Below are 13,506 nucleotides of genomic sequence, written 5' to 3' on the forward strand. Positions count from 1 at the left end.
ACAGAAAAAATAAATGTAGAAATTATTACATACGTATTGTATACACACACACACATATATATATATAACTTCTTTTTTAACTCTGTGGACTATATTATTATATGTTCTTATTGCTTCCCTAGGGATAGAAGCAGAGATTTTTAGGTTTTGTCTTAGTATGGTTCTTGAACTAATTTTTTAACTTAGAAATTTTTTAGGAATCTTTTTAGAAATCGACATTATTAGTGTCAACAACTCCTAGAAATAAATAGTTATACCTAATTCCCCTCATTTTAAAATTCATATAGCACAAATTGATTCATTTTTTTCTATGTATCTCTCCAAAAACCATTTTTCTCCATGTTTTCATGCAGTTATATTAATTCTGAATATAAAGCTTTTTAATTAATTTGGTACATACTTTCTTGCATTAAATTCCACAACTCTATAAGATTTGTCTTTTTAGGATCGCCAATGCATTTAATGGGCATAAAAACTTTCTGTTATTGGCAGGTTGTAATAAACACTTTCAAGAGGATACTTAATTTCTTCCTCATCAGTTTTTTTCCACCTTCGTGGTCACCAAATTCCACATTACAGAAGTCTCTACTGAAACTTGAATCAGATACCTGAAGACACCAAAACATGAAGCTATTTCCCACCAGCATCAAGCTGATCAACCATACTCACATTTTATTTCTTTATTTAAAAAACAAATTTTTATTTACTTTATTTATCCCATAAGTTTGTAACCACTTCCCATTTTGTCTTTGCTACACACGGCTGGGACAATATGTTTTATTGGCCATCTGAATGCCATCAGTGGTTTTAGGTAGATTCTAGAAGGCTAAAAAAATAGTATGGATACATAAACTGGGACATGATCAATTATTAGAATACCACCAATTTGGTGTCTGTGTAAAATCTATCAACAAGAATTAGTTGTCATGTCCCAAGGTGAACTCTATTTCAGTGGAACTGAAAATTAATCCATCACTATTGCACCCTATTTTGTTAGCCCTTTACCTTTTGTTTTCCAGGCATTCCAAGTTTTACTAAATTTCTGGAAAAATAGAAGCACATAATCAAAACTGACCATGGGATATTTAAACATGCCATTATATATGATGTTTATGACAACAGCGTCATGTAAGAAAGCCAAGAATAAAACTTGCAACACACCTCAGGAAAAGTGTTAATCTAGGCCCTGGTTATAGCAACTCAAACATCTTAACCAAGATGATCACATTCTAGAATTTTATGTATAATACATCCTATATTATAATCTACTAAAAACTCACGTACATTTTACTTCCTGTGTAAAGAACTATATCCAGAAAAGGAGAATAAAGAGAAAAAGTCCATGAAAAAATAGCCAGTTACATGAATTTTAGAATCTATTATGATATAACAATCTCACTTGTGTATCTAATATCATTAAAAATATAACCACATAAATATACAGGCTATAGGGAAATGGAAAACTTTTATTTTAGAGTAGCCTTCAAGAGCTGATTATTAAGCCACTTAACAATTAAATGTTAGAAAACTTACCTTGACTTGCAAACTTCAACTCTTTGGCATCTATGAGCGTGGTCCTTTTGTCAGACCCTTTTTTCTCTATTCGGCGATGGCTTCGTCTTTTCTTAGACTCTCCCCAAAGATTGGACCCTCCATGCATGCTGGGTATATTCAAAATAGCAATTCCTTCCAGAGAGATGTTTATTAAATCAATCTGTACTCCATCACACTGATCAGAAAGATGAAAAGAACAGAAACAATATGATTTCATCTTTTGCATTTTCTCATCTTTTGGTAAGAATTTTTAAATCTATAATCTTATCCTTTCTAAATTAATCTTTTAAGAACAGTTAAATGGTTACCCTAAAGGTCAATATAAAAGATAAAGCAGTCAATAACATTTACCAGGTATCATGAATAGTCTTTAAAAATGATCTAATTAAGTCATTGACGTATCTTTGTTTACAGAACACCTTTGGAAGGCACACTTTAGTGTCTGCACATATAATGAGCTGCAGATTTCCAATGCATTACAAAGAGGTTGACTCTGTTAAGTTTGGTCACATTTCAGACCGAAATTGTAATGACTGCTTCCTATTTAGAACACACTCCAGGGTATTATTGGAGGAAAATTAAGAAACAGAATTCATAATTCAGGGTCTCATTTTTGGGGAGCAGAGAAAGAAGTGGCTTAAAGACTTTCGAAAAGAGAAGGTAATTCAAAGAGATATGAATTACACTCAAGTGGCCAAGGATATTTTCCTGGACTAGATTAAGTCCCAAGCACAGTGTCAAAGGCAGAGAGATGCACAGCTATTTAGATGAGTGTGGAGGAGCAGAGAGGCTGAGCAAAGGAAATGCCAAGATCAGCAGCAGTAAAAGGAATTCCCATCCTATCATTACTAGGAACTGCGGTAACAAAAGACTGAAAAATGAAACCAGTTAGTCCAGCCAGATTTTTTGTTTGCTGGGTGATAAGACATCCTTCACCCTTCTGACTGTGCAAAATAGGAAACATTCTACCAGACAATGCTCTTCAGAATGGTCACTGTTTACTTTTTCAAATTTTCTATACATTTCCACTGATGGATATGGGTGGAAAGTGACAAGGCCATACTGTGTTTTTTAAGTATTATTATTTATTCGTTTTGGGTTTTCTAAAATGATCATTAGTTTATAAATATATCCCAGATATTCCTCTGCCATTTTTAGTTAGAAGTTAATATGAGCAGATTAACTTGCTTTACCAGTAAGTAACCCTATGCTTTACAAGTAAATATTGTTAGGAATATGAACTTCACATATTAGAGTATAGCTTCAGTGGGATTGTTTATTTGCTATGTTTTTATTACAGAAAAAACTGTGGACATAATTTCATCATTTTCTTTCAAATAGTAATCATTGATTTTTGAACTCAGGAGAGATAATCTGCCACCAAAATTATCAAAACAACAAAAAAATTAATTGTAAAAAAAAATGAAAAAACCCACAAACCTCTCTTCTCCCACATTTTCCTAACCATACTGAATCTAACACTGTATCTTGTTCACTAAGATATAAAAACTGTGAAATAAAGCAATACATCTTGAGCCTACTTGGAGGAGCTAGAAACAAATTCTAGAGACGGTGCCAAGTTTTCATTCAATTTGTTTCAATGAGGGTGAAACCAAGATCTGGGTGATGCCTTTCTTTTCCGCCTTAGAAACAACTGATTTTTTCCTTCTTCTTTTCATATATTAAATTAAGACGATTTCTTTTTACTAAAGAATTCTGCTCATGTGTATACTCACTTACTGCTATATATTCTAGATAAACAGATATTAATTTCATAATTAAAAGTAATCTTGTGTAAATACCCTGCAGGCCTCAATGAATCAAACACATACTGTGTGTCAGGCCTCCCACTGTCTTCAAGTGGAATGTACTGGCTGGATAATTAGATAGTACATATTTTTTAACCTTATTTGCATGCATATTATATCTTTTGCACACTGACAAGCAGCAGTAACAACAAAAGTCAGATTACCACAGGGAATTCCCACAAAGAAGTCTTCATTCCTTATAATTTGCAGCCTAAATTAAAATAATTTGATCTTTGACAAGGATGAAATGTCAAGCAGAAGGGGGTCCTCTACAAGCCACGGCCTGTGGCTTCTGAAATCTGCCTAATTTATGTCAGTCACTTCTTAATACATATTTAAGTATTACACGAAAAAGATGATAAATATGCAATCTGACACCTTTGGTATTTCCCTGCTGTTAATTTATAAAGGTCTGGCTTCCCCCAAACTGACTAAAATCATTTAAATAACAGAAGAATTGTGAAATAAGCTGGAATTGGGGCCTGGCTTCCATTTTCACTCAATATTGAACACAGCAGGTAGTACACTAAGACAATTATTTGACTAGGTCTCCGAACCCCACTGTGACAAGTTACTTTCAGAATTAGTGAAGGAGTATTCCTTTGTTCATCTGCAGAAAAGGAGAGCATGTTGCAAATAGGTTTTTTTGTTTGCTTTTAACTGAACTCAGGGAATCACATGTGACAACTTAAAAAGATCAGTGTATACTATTATTCATGTTTTCACTCTCCATAGTCTTGTCACGTGTAGGTTTAAGGAAATAGTAAGCAGCTCTCTGAAAAGTCGAAAAACTCCTTAAGAAATCCCAAAGAAGAAGGACCGATGAAGAACACTGAGGTTCCTATGAAAACTGGACAATGTTCTTACATAAATGCCTATTTATGAATAATTTGTTTCCACTAGTTTTTGACCGCAGGCTACCTTCCTCTGTTGACTTTAACACTGTGTTGATTAGTCTGGAAATTTCCAGAGCTGGTTCTGATGGAGACCAGGAGTTGTGGCATACCAGTTTGAGTGCATGGAAATAAAAGCTGACGCGAAGGCTATGAAATATAAACAAGTTATAATACTGTGTCAGATAATATTTTCATCCACTTGGAAGATTTATGATTTTTAAAAAGGTAGCTACAGAGGAAAAGAATTTAAAAGCTAACAGCCTCAGTGAGTCAATAAATCCTGAATATTTTTATTATGTTGAAGAAAGGTTATTAACATATAGTACTCTAGGAGCCATTTGCAGAGTGCAAGGTTGTCAGGCCACTGTCCACTCATTTCAGTTTTGAAACGGAAGATCGTATTCTAGAGACAAATTTACCAAAAAGAAAAGAAAATGGTTTACAGTTTTCTTCAAATATATTTTAATCCTAGATTATAAATATACCACGCACCATACTACATAGAAGTGTTAAAGACAAATTTTTATATGTGATTTTAGTGTTCGAGATTCAGTTAATGAGCATTTAAAACTTGTGAAGAACTTTGAAGAGCAATAAATGTGCACAACAAATCTGATGAGATATGATTAATGATAAACTGTAAATATTTTTTCATAGTGACTTTAATTCTATGCCCAGGTCAGATAAAATTATTCATAATTTTACTTACTAAAACATTGCTTTGTTCATTGTTTAAAATGGCATGGTGTAAAATGACTTAAATAAACCTGATTTTTAAAAGAGTTTCTGCAAAGTTATAGGTAATTCATAGAACGGAATTACGTTTTACAGAAAACTACAGCAGAAAATACACAAGTTAAAACAGACACGTACACATCAGTGGCTCAACGGGACTTCTGATATTTAAAGGCTGTGTACTCTGTATTTCACCAGTGATTACGCTCCGTGTTTTTTGAAATGCATTTTTTTTTTTTTTTTGTTCCCCATCCTGAACCCTCCTCCCTCCTCCCTCCCCATTCCATCCCTCTGGGTCGTCCCAGTGCACCAGCCCCAAGCATCCAGTATCGTGCATCGAACCTGGTGGCAACTCATTTCATACATGATATTTTACATGTTTCAATGCCATTCTCCCAAATCTTCCCACCCTCTCCCTCTCCCACAGAGTCCATAAGACTGTTAAGTATTATCCACAAAACGCACTGTAATATAGGGACTCAGAATGCCTTTTAGGTAATTTTAGTATTAGCTGGTAATCTGGTGATGGTGATGAAAGTGCTGATTACAGGTAATCGCATAGTTTTTCTTTTCTTTTTTTTTTTTTACAGTGGAATGGGCGACAGCAGGCAAAGGAGAGGAAGATGGAAGCACACCGGCATACCTGGAAACAGGAATATTTGAAACTGGTACCACGTATGCACATACACAGCTGCTGAACATGCTGAGAATAACAACAGTTCTTTGGGTTCAAGATATCAAGCACTAGCCATAAGTATTAGCAGAAAGCCACTTTAATTTTACATGTTTCTCTTTTTAGGAGATTCTGTGAAAGTCAGAAATTATAGTTGGTATATTAAATTTCTCACTAAAAGCTATTAAAAATAACTTCAGGTAAATATAGAATTTTCACCTGTTGCTTACCTTTTACCTGTCTCATTTTTTCCTCACCCTCCTCAGTAAGAAAATATAAAATATATTTATCTTAATGAAATGGTAACACTGTCTGACCCCCCCACCAAATTTCTTATTTTTTCCTAGAATAAGGAGGTATTTTGTTTGTTTGTTTGTTTTGGACTTAATGAATTCAATTTTTGTTTCCTATGATCATCTTGGTTGAGGTCCACATCTTACTGTTTCCCTTCATTTTTGCTTCTAGAATTGCATTTCCCCAAAAAAATCAAAAAACAACACCTGTGTAACTTTAGAAGTGAGGGAAGATCTTTTGACTATTCTTATCACTTATGTGTACACACACACACATACACGCACATGTGCACACATATAGAAAGAGGGCAAGGAGATACTTTTGGAGGTGATGAGATGTTAATGGCTTTGATTATGATAATTCCACAGTATTTCTTTTCTCCAAACTCATCAAGTTGTGTACATTAAATATGTATAACTTTTTATACGTCATCTATGCCTCATTCAGGGTTTAAGAAAGAATATTCATCCGCAAGTTTTATTTCTCCCACTCCAAGATAGTCTTTTGGAGGGGGAAGGCTGGGCTCAGGTTCTCTAAGTACATGCTGACATATCATGAAAGATGATTTTGATGTATGGGGCATGGACAAAGCTGTGAAAATCTGCCTTGCTGCTGCTGCTGCTGCTAAGTCGCTTCAGTCGTGTCCGACTCTGTGCGACCCCATAGAGGGCAGCCCACCAGGCTCCCCCGTCCCTGGGATTCTCCAGGCAAGAACACTGGAGTGGGTTGCCATTTCCTTCTTCAGAAAATCTGCCTTACTACTGCCTTTAATAATTTTGCTTTCTGGGTTACTGGTCAATCAGAATCTTTTCTTTCTAATTCTGCTAATTAACTTTGTGTCCCTGACACACTTCTTGCAATTTGTTAATTCTTGAACTCATTTAGGTTTTATGGAAATGTCTAAGTTTTATGTCTTAATCATTAAGACAAAGCTCAGGATTGGAGGATGGAAGTTTTGGCCTTAAAATACCATCCTCCCAAGTCTCACCAAATACCAAAAGACTGAAATACTTTGGAGAATGGGGCATTTTATTCTCTCATGAACCTTGCCGGTACAAAGAGTAAATTAAAAATTCATGAACTTCATAAGCTTCAATCCCAGTTGACGACATGAGAGTGTTAGGTACATATCCATGCTCCAGATAGCTTAATATAAATGTTGCTTTTAATATATTACCTTGTAAATTTAAATTATTAATTTAATTTTTAAATTTCTTTATATTTTGTTATGAAATTAGAAGATAAGAAACTCTTCAAGTTAAAAATTTCACCTTTGTTAAATCTCTTTCACTGTATTTGAGCAAACTCCAAGAGACAGTGAGGGATAGGGAAGCCTGGTATGCTACAGTCCACTGGGGTGCAGAGTCAGACACGACTTAGTGACTGAACAACAAAAATATGTGTGTGTGTGTGTATTCATTCTTCAACTGATTTGTTTTCTTAGATTTAAATATTTTGGCAGCAAGCAATACAATTCTTTTTTTAAATTATGAAAAAAATGCTCATATGTGTCTCTGCAGTAGAGAAACAATAGAATCTCTTTAAATGAAAGGATTTGGGGGAAGACTAAATCAGGTAATGGATGTGCATTGCTTAGCACCAAGCATGAGGTATATTTAATAATTGATAAATCTTAATATTATTATTATCAACTATTATTGTTCAGTCAGTCGTGTCCGACTCTGCAACCCCATGGACTGCAGCACACCCTATTACCCCTTGATATTAACATTATTCCAAATACTCACCTTCTTTGGGGAAAAAAAGAGCTTCCTAAATAAAAGAGAGATGTGAAATAAAGGGTCACACGGCAAATGGTTTGTTTTGAAGAAGCTGTCATTAAAATATATATCTATTACTTGAGGTACTCTTGTACTGAAGTGCTTTTATTCTGTTATATATTTTCAAACCATAGTTGGTATAATTTTAGGCCAAACAGGAAGCAAGAGCAAGCAGAATCAAATTTCCAAATTGCTGTTTTTATTATATTTAATTAGGAAGTAACCTTGAGGGTACAAAGGCGTATATTCTGCTAATATGATAGACTGGATTCATTAAAAAGTGAGTGGAGAAGCAGATTTTACATCACCATCCATACACACAAACACGCACACAAACCAAGTTTTAGAAGTAAGATAAATGCATACAAATTATAACAGTATTTCAAGATATACAACAATAGAATGAGGAGTGCACAGCGCTGGCTCTGACTTAATAAATGCTACCCTAGCGGTGGCTAGAATAAGGCAGTAAATGTAGAGCTGGGAAGCCAGACTTGGGGGACATGTAGAAACACGACCCTAAAGAGTTCTTCTCAAGATGTAAAGCTTGGTGGAACAAAATCACTGAATCTTATCACTTGTAATGTTAAAATCAATGTTTTCCATACTTATTTTCATCACATGTCTTTTGCTATATGATATAAACTTTTCCTTGAACATTTTTCACTTTGTGACAAGCATATTACTGTATGATAGATTGATGTGTTTTCTTTTTGGAAATTAAGACTTTACTTTTTAGAGCAGTTTAAGGCTCATGGCAAAATTGAGGGGAAGGTACAGATATTTCCTGTATACTTCTGTTCCTACAAGTGCATAGCCCCTCGCACTATCATCATCCCCTGTCCGAGTGGTACATTTGTTACAACTGATGAACCTACCTCAACACTTCATGATCACCCAAAGTTTATAGTTTCCATTTGGGTTCACTCTTGGTATACATTCTCTGGCTTTGAAAAAATGTATAATGACATGAAGTCACCATCATTATCTCACATAGAGTATTTTTACCGCCCTAAAAACTTCTGTGCTTTGCCTGTTCCTCCCTCCCTCCTCCTTAATTGGCAATTACTGATCTTTTACTGTCTTCATAGTTTTTTATTTTCCAGAATATCATATGCATTATACAGCATATAGCTTTTTCACCATGACTTTTTTCACTTAGGAAGATGCATTTAAGTTTCCTTCATGTCTTTTCAGTTTGGTAGCTTTTCAGCACTGAATAATATTCTATTGTCTGGATATACCACAACTTATTTTTCTGTTCATCTGCTAAAGGACCTCTTGTTTGCCCCCAAGTTCTGACAATTATTAAATAAGTTGTTATTAACATCCATGGGCATATTTTTGTGTGTACATATGTTTTCAGCTCCTCTGGGTAAGTACTAAAGAGTAGGATTCCTGGATCATGTGGTAAGGGCATGTTTAGCTTTGTAAGAAACTTCCAAACTCTCTTCCAAAGTGGCTATACCACTTTGCATTCCCACTACAAATGATTTAGACCCCCTATTGCTCCATATCCTCACCAGCTTTTGGTTTTAGCAATATCCTCATAGCTGTGTAGCAGTATTTCATTGTTGTTTTAATTTGCATTTTCCTTACGGAATATGATGCGGAGTGTCATTTCACCTGCGCATTTGTCATCTGTGTATCTCCTTGGGTGAGGTATCAGTTAAAGTCTTTGGCCCAGTTTTCAATAGGGTTGTTTATTTTATTATTGTTGAATTGTAGGGGTTCTCTGTATGTTTTGAATATACAAAGTTCTTTATCAAATATGTCTTTTGCAAATATTATTATTTCTTAGTCTGTGACTTGCTTTCTCATTCTCCTGATACTGTCTTTCAAAAACCAGAAGTGTTTAATTTCAATGAATTCTGGCTTATCAATTCTTTCTTTCTTGTTTTGTGCCTTTGGTGTTGTATCTAAAAGGCATCATTATATCCAATGCCATTTACATTTCCTCCTATGTTATCTTCAAGCTTTAGAGTTTTGCGTTTTACATTTAGCTCTGTGATCCATTTTCAATGATTTTTATTAAAGGTGAAGGCCTGTTAAGAGGCTTTTTTTTTTTTTTTTTGCCTGTGATTTCCAGTCATCTCAGCACTATTTATTTAAAAACTTTCTCTTCTCCATTGTATTGGCTTCCCTCATTTGTCAAAGAACAGGTGATTATATTTATGGGAATATATTTCTGGGTTCTACAATCTGTTTCCTTGTTTTGTCTGTTCTTTCACCAACATCGCACTGTTTTGATTATTTTCTAGTAAGTCTTAAAGACAGATAGTGTCAGTGCTCCAACTTTGTTCTCCTTCAATTTTGTTTTGGCTATTCGGGTCTTTTGACTCTCCGGATAAATTTTAGAATCAGTTTGATGATATTCACAGAATAATTTGCTGGAATTTGGGGATTGCATTAAATCTTTAGTTCAAGTTGAGAAGAACTGACACCACTACCACAGTGAGTTTACCTAACCATAAGCATGAAGTATCTCTCTCAGGTAGTTTTTTTTCAATCTATGTTCAGTCTATGTTCAGTGGTAGGTGAAGGTAAAGAGAAGTGAAAGACGTTTCACAGTATTTACCCTATATTACCCCACTCCAGTACTCTTGCCTGGAAAGTCCCATGGACGGAGGAGCCTGGTGGGCTGCAGTCCATGGGGTCGCTAAGAGTCGGACACGACTGAGCGACTTCCCTTTCGCTTTTCACTTTCATGCATTGGAGAAGGAAATGGCAACCCACTCCAGTGTTCTTGCCTGGAGAATCCCAAGGACGAGGGAGCCTGGTGGACTGCCGTCTATGGGGTCGCACAGAGTCGGACACGACTGAAGTGACTTAGCAGGAGCAGCAGCAGCAACCAAAAGCCACACTTCAATTTTTTCTTTTTCATTTTTGCCTTTTGCTACAGATTTTCTTTAAACAACAGTGTTTGAGGGCAGAAATACTTAAAATCTGCTATATAATGAGTTTTTAAAAATTTACATGCACATATAGCTATATAAGTATATATATAACATATATACACATTTATCATCACAAATAGCAATCACAGCAAGTCCATGTTGAGCCCAAATCCTTGACCTTTTGTGAAAATAATCCTTTTCAGGATTATGAGCTGATTCAGTCATGAAGGGCCTTTCCCGTACCATGACAATCCATTCTACCTGTAATACTTTGATTTATTTTTCAATCATGATGAGGAAAAAGTCCGAAGAGATATAGTCTGAATTAGTACCACTTTTGCTGTTATTATTATTAACAGTAAATTAGAAAGCTGAGATAATGAAGAACCTAGCCGGATGATCATATTTCTCTGTGGTCCCTAACTACTTTTGTCTACCAAACTTATTACCTGAAAAGTTGCCACTAAAGATTTAGGTCTCAGCTCACAAGCTGTTTCTTTTTAAAATGAAAAGTGTTAAGGCCAATATTTCTCAATTCACATAAGCTAGTCATTAGGCATCCTTGTTTCATGATTCCGTTCATTTGTCTTTACTACTTATCAAAATTTAACTTTTCCTTTTTCTTTAACCCCTAAAATCCTCTAAATAAATCTAAGTCATTTTCTATTATAGCTTGTCTCCAAAATTTTAGTCCTACAATGTATTTAATTTCGATAGACATATTTGCTCCAAATAGACTTTTTAAAGTCTATCTTTTCTTGCTATCTTCACTCTCTTTCTTGACTTTTTCACTTTCTACAAATGTAATGGGGAAATGGCAACCTCAGGAACTGAGAAAACCTAGCTAATGAATGGGTATAGGGAATGGAAAAGTATATTTTTTAACCTTTATTCATGAAAGTAAGTACAATTTTAGTGAACTGTATTTTTAAAAGTTATATGATATTGAGACCTAAAAATAATATGTTTTTTTCCATGTATTCTGCAACTTTTTTCTTTCCCTTCAAGTACTTTCTTTAATCTTACAGCTTTCTGTCCATACGATATCCAGTGATAGCTACAGTTATTTCCACCTCTCAATTATTTTATGCTGTATTAAACAATGCATACTCACACTTAGCTTTTCATTAGTATTTCAGATAGTGCTAGACTTTCAATAAGTGACAGAAATGACATTTTAGAATACTGGGTAAAGCTTGTGGATTGCTAAAATTCTAACTTCTTCCATGGCCTATCACAACAAATACACTCAAGCCATTTCATAGAATTATAAAGAGAATTCATTTTCTTACTTCTATTTCTACAGATTCATGTAGCTTCTTGCAGGTGGCTGAGAAAGTTTCAGATGTGCCAAACTCAAAATACCAAAATTTGTTCTTCATTCTGAAAAAGGAAAGGAAGAAGCGGCTTAGGCAATTATTAATAATAGAAGGTATTTTTAAAAACTGGGTAGACCTGTCTTGTATTATGAGTGATAGAAAAGGTGTGAGGACATGTACCATCTGTTATGTAAAAAATGCTCACATACTTTTCAAAGTTTAAGTGCTATTGTCAAATTATGTGATTGTCCTGGAGGGGATTATAGGGATGTGTTGATCTGACAGATTCAAGTATATCTTTGCCTTTTCTATAATAGTGGTTGCTCAGATTTTAAAATATGGTTTTAGTGCTTATGATTTGTAGCTAGTTCTTAGACAACTTGATTTGAGACCAGCCACTCTGTAATCATAAAGAGAAAGAGAAAAAAAAAAGTGTAGACTTTTCATGAGATCTTTTTTTTTTCCTTTTTCAGGAAACTGAACTGAAATATGCTCAATTTTTCTAGATGGCTATGCATTGACTAGAAATTACCATGATCGGAAAGCATATTAAACAGAAAAAAAATAGTTATTTTTTTTATTATATATATATATTATTATATATTATATATTTATAATTATATAAATTATACATTATATTATATGTTATATATTATACATTTATATACAGTTTATATACATATAATATACATATTTATATATACATATATATACACATATATATATACATATATATATATATATACAATATACATATATATACATATATATACATATAAATACATATTTATATACATATAAATGTACATTTATATACATTTATATACAGTATATAATATATACAGTTATATATTATACAGGGTAAAATTTAGCATTTTTTAGATAACTATCAATTATCATTTAAAGATACTGTCCTCTGTTACATGAATGGCAGTGGGAAATTATGATACAGCCCGATAGAACTAAAGAAGTAATAACAATATCTTATCAGCAAACAAAGTTGTGAAGAAAATATAGTTTTAAATTATTACAGTATTTAATCTGGAATTAAGATATTCAAATTTTATTTTCTCCCAGAAATCAGTGACCATATCTTGGTTTCTTTGTACAGGTAATTAAATTAATGATCATTTAAAGTAACTGTACAAAGGATGACTAGATTTTTATATAATCTAGTACTGGATCTAAAAATTAATTTTCACAAAAAGCTGCAGTTTTTAATTATACATAGTCTAACATACTGTCATGCCCTCAGTTAGAAGAAAATACAGGTAAAATGAGATATATGTTTTCACACATGAAGGTAAAACAAAAGAAAATTTTTATAATGATATTCAAATGTCTCTACAACAGCAAATTATTTTTTTCTTTATAAACACTGACATGTGATTTTCACATTAGAATGTAAAACATTTTGACAATTAAAAAAGACACTTGGCAGGGACCTTACTATTTAATGCAAATACTATTACTTGTTATAAAAAATGACATGGAGTACTTATTGTTATGCTGTGTTGTATAGAGTTCTCTGATATGAAATATGAATTAT

At 33.7% G+C, this 13,506-nt stretch overlaps 1 protein-coding gene across 7 annotated transcripts in view; it reads right to left on the reverse strand.

Annotated features, from left to right (window-relative positions):
- DGKB (diacylglycerol kinase beta) overlaps window positions 1-13,506 on the reverse strand; it is an 885,919-nt gene that overhangs the window by 216,025 nt on the left and 656,388 nt on the right. For all 7 annotated transcript variants that reach the window (XM_044946500.2, XM_025290923.3, XM_025290920.3 and 4 more), the window contains 2 exons: window positions 11,931-12,021; window positions 1,534-1,729 (listed from right to left, as the gene is read on the reverse strand). In XM_044946500.2, the coding sequence (XP_044802435.1) occupies window positions 1,534-1,729; window positions 11,931-12,021 (287 nt within the window). The remainder of the gene's footprint in view (window positions 1-1,533; window positions 1,730-11,930; window positions 12,022-13,506) is intronic.

The sequence above is a fragment of the Bubalus bubalis genome, chromosome 8 (assembly GCF_019923935.1).
Source record: "Bubalus bubalis isolate 160015118507 breed Murrah chromosome 8, NDDB_SH_1, whole genome shotgun sequence".
In the NCBI taxonomy this organism is placed as follows: domain Eukaryota; kingdom Metazoa; phylum Chordata; class Mammalia; order Artiodactyla; family Bovidae; genus Bubalus; species Bubalus bubalis.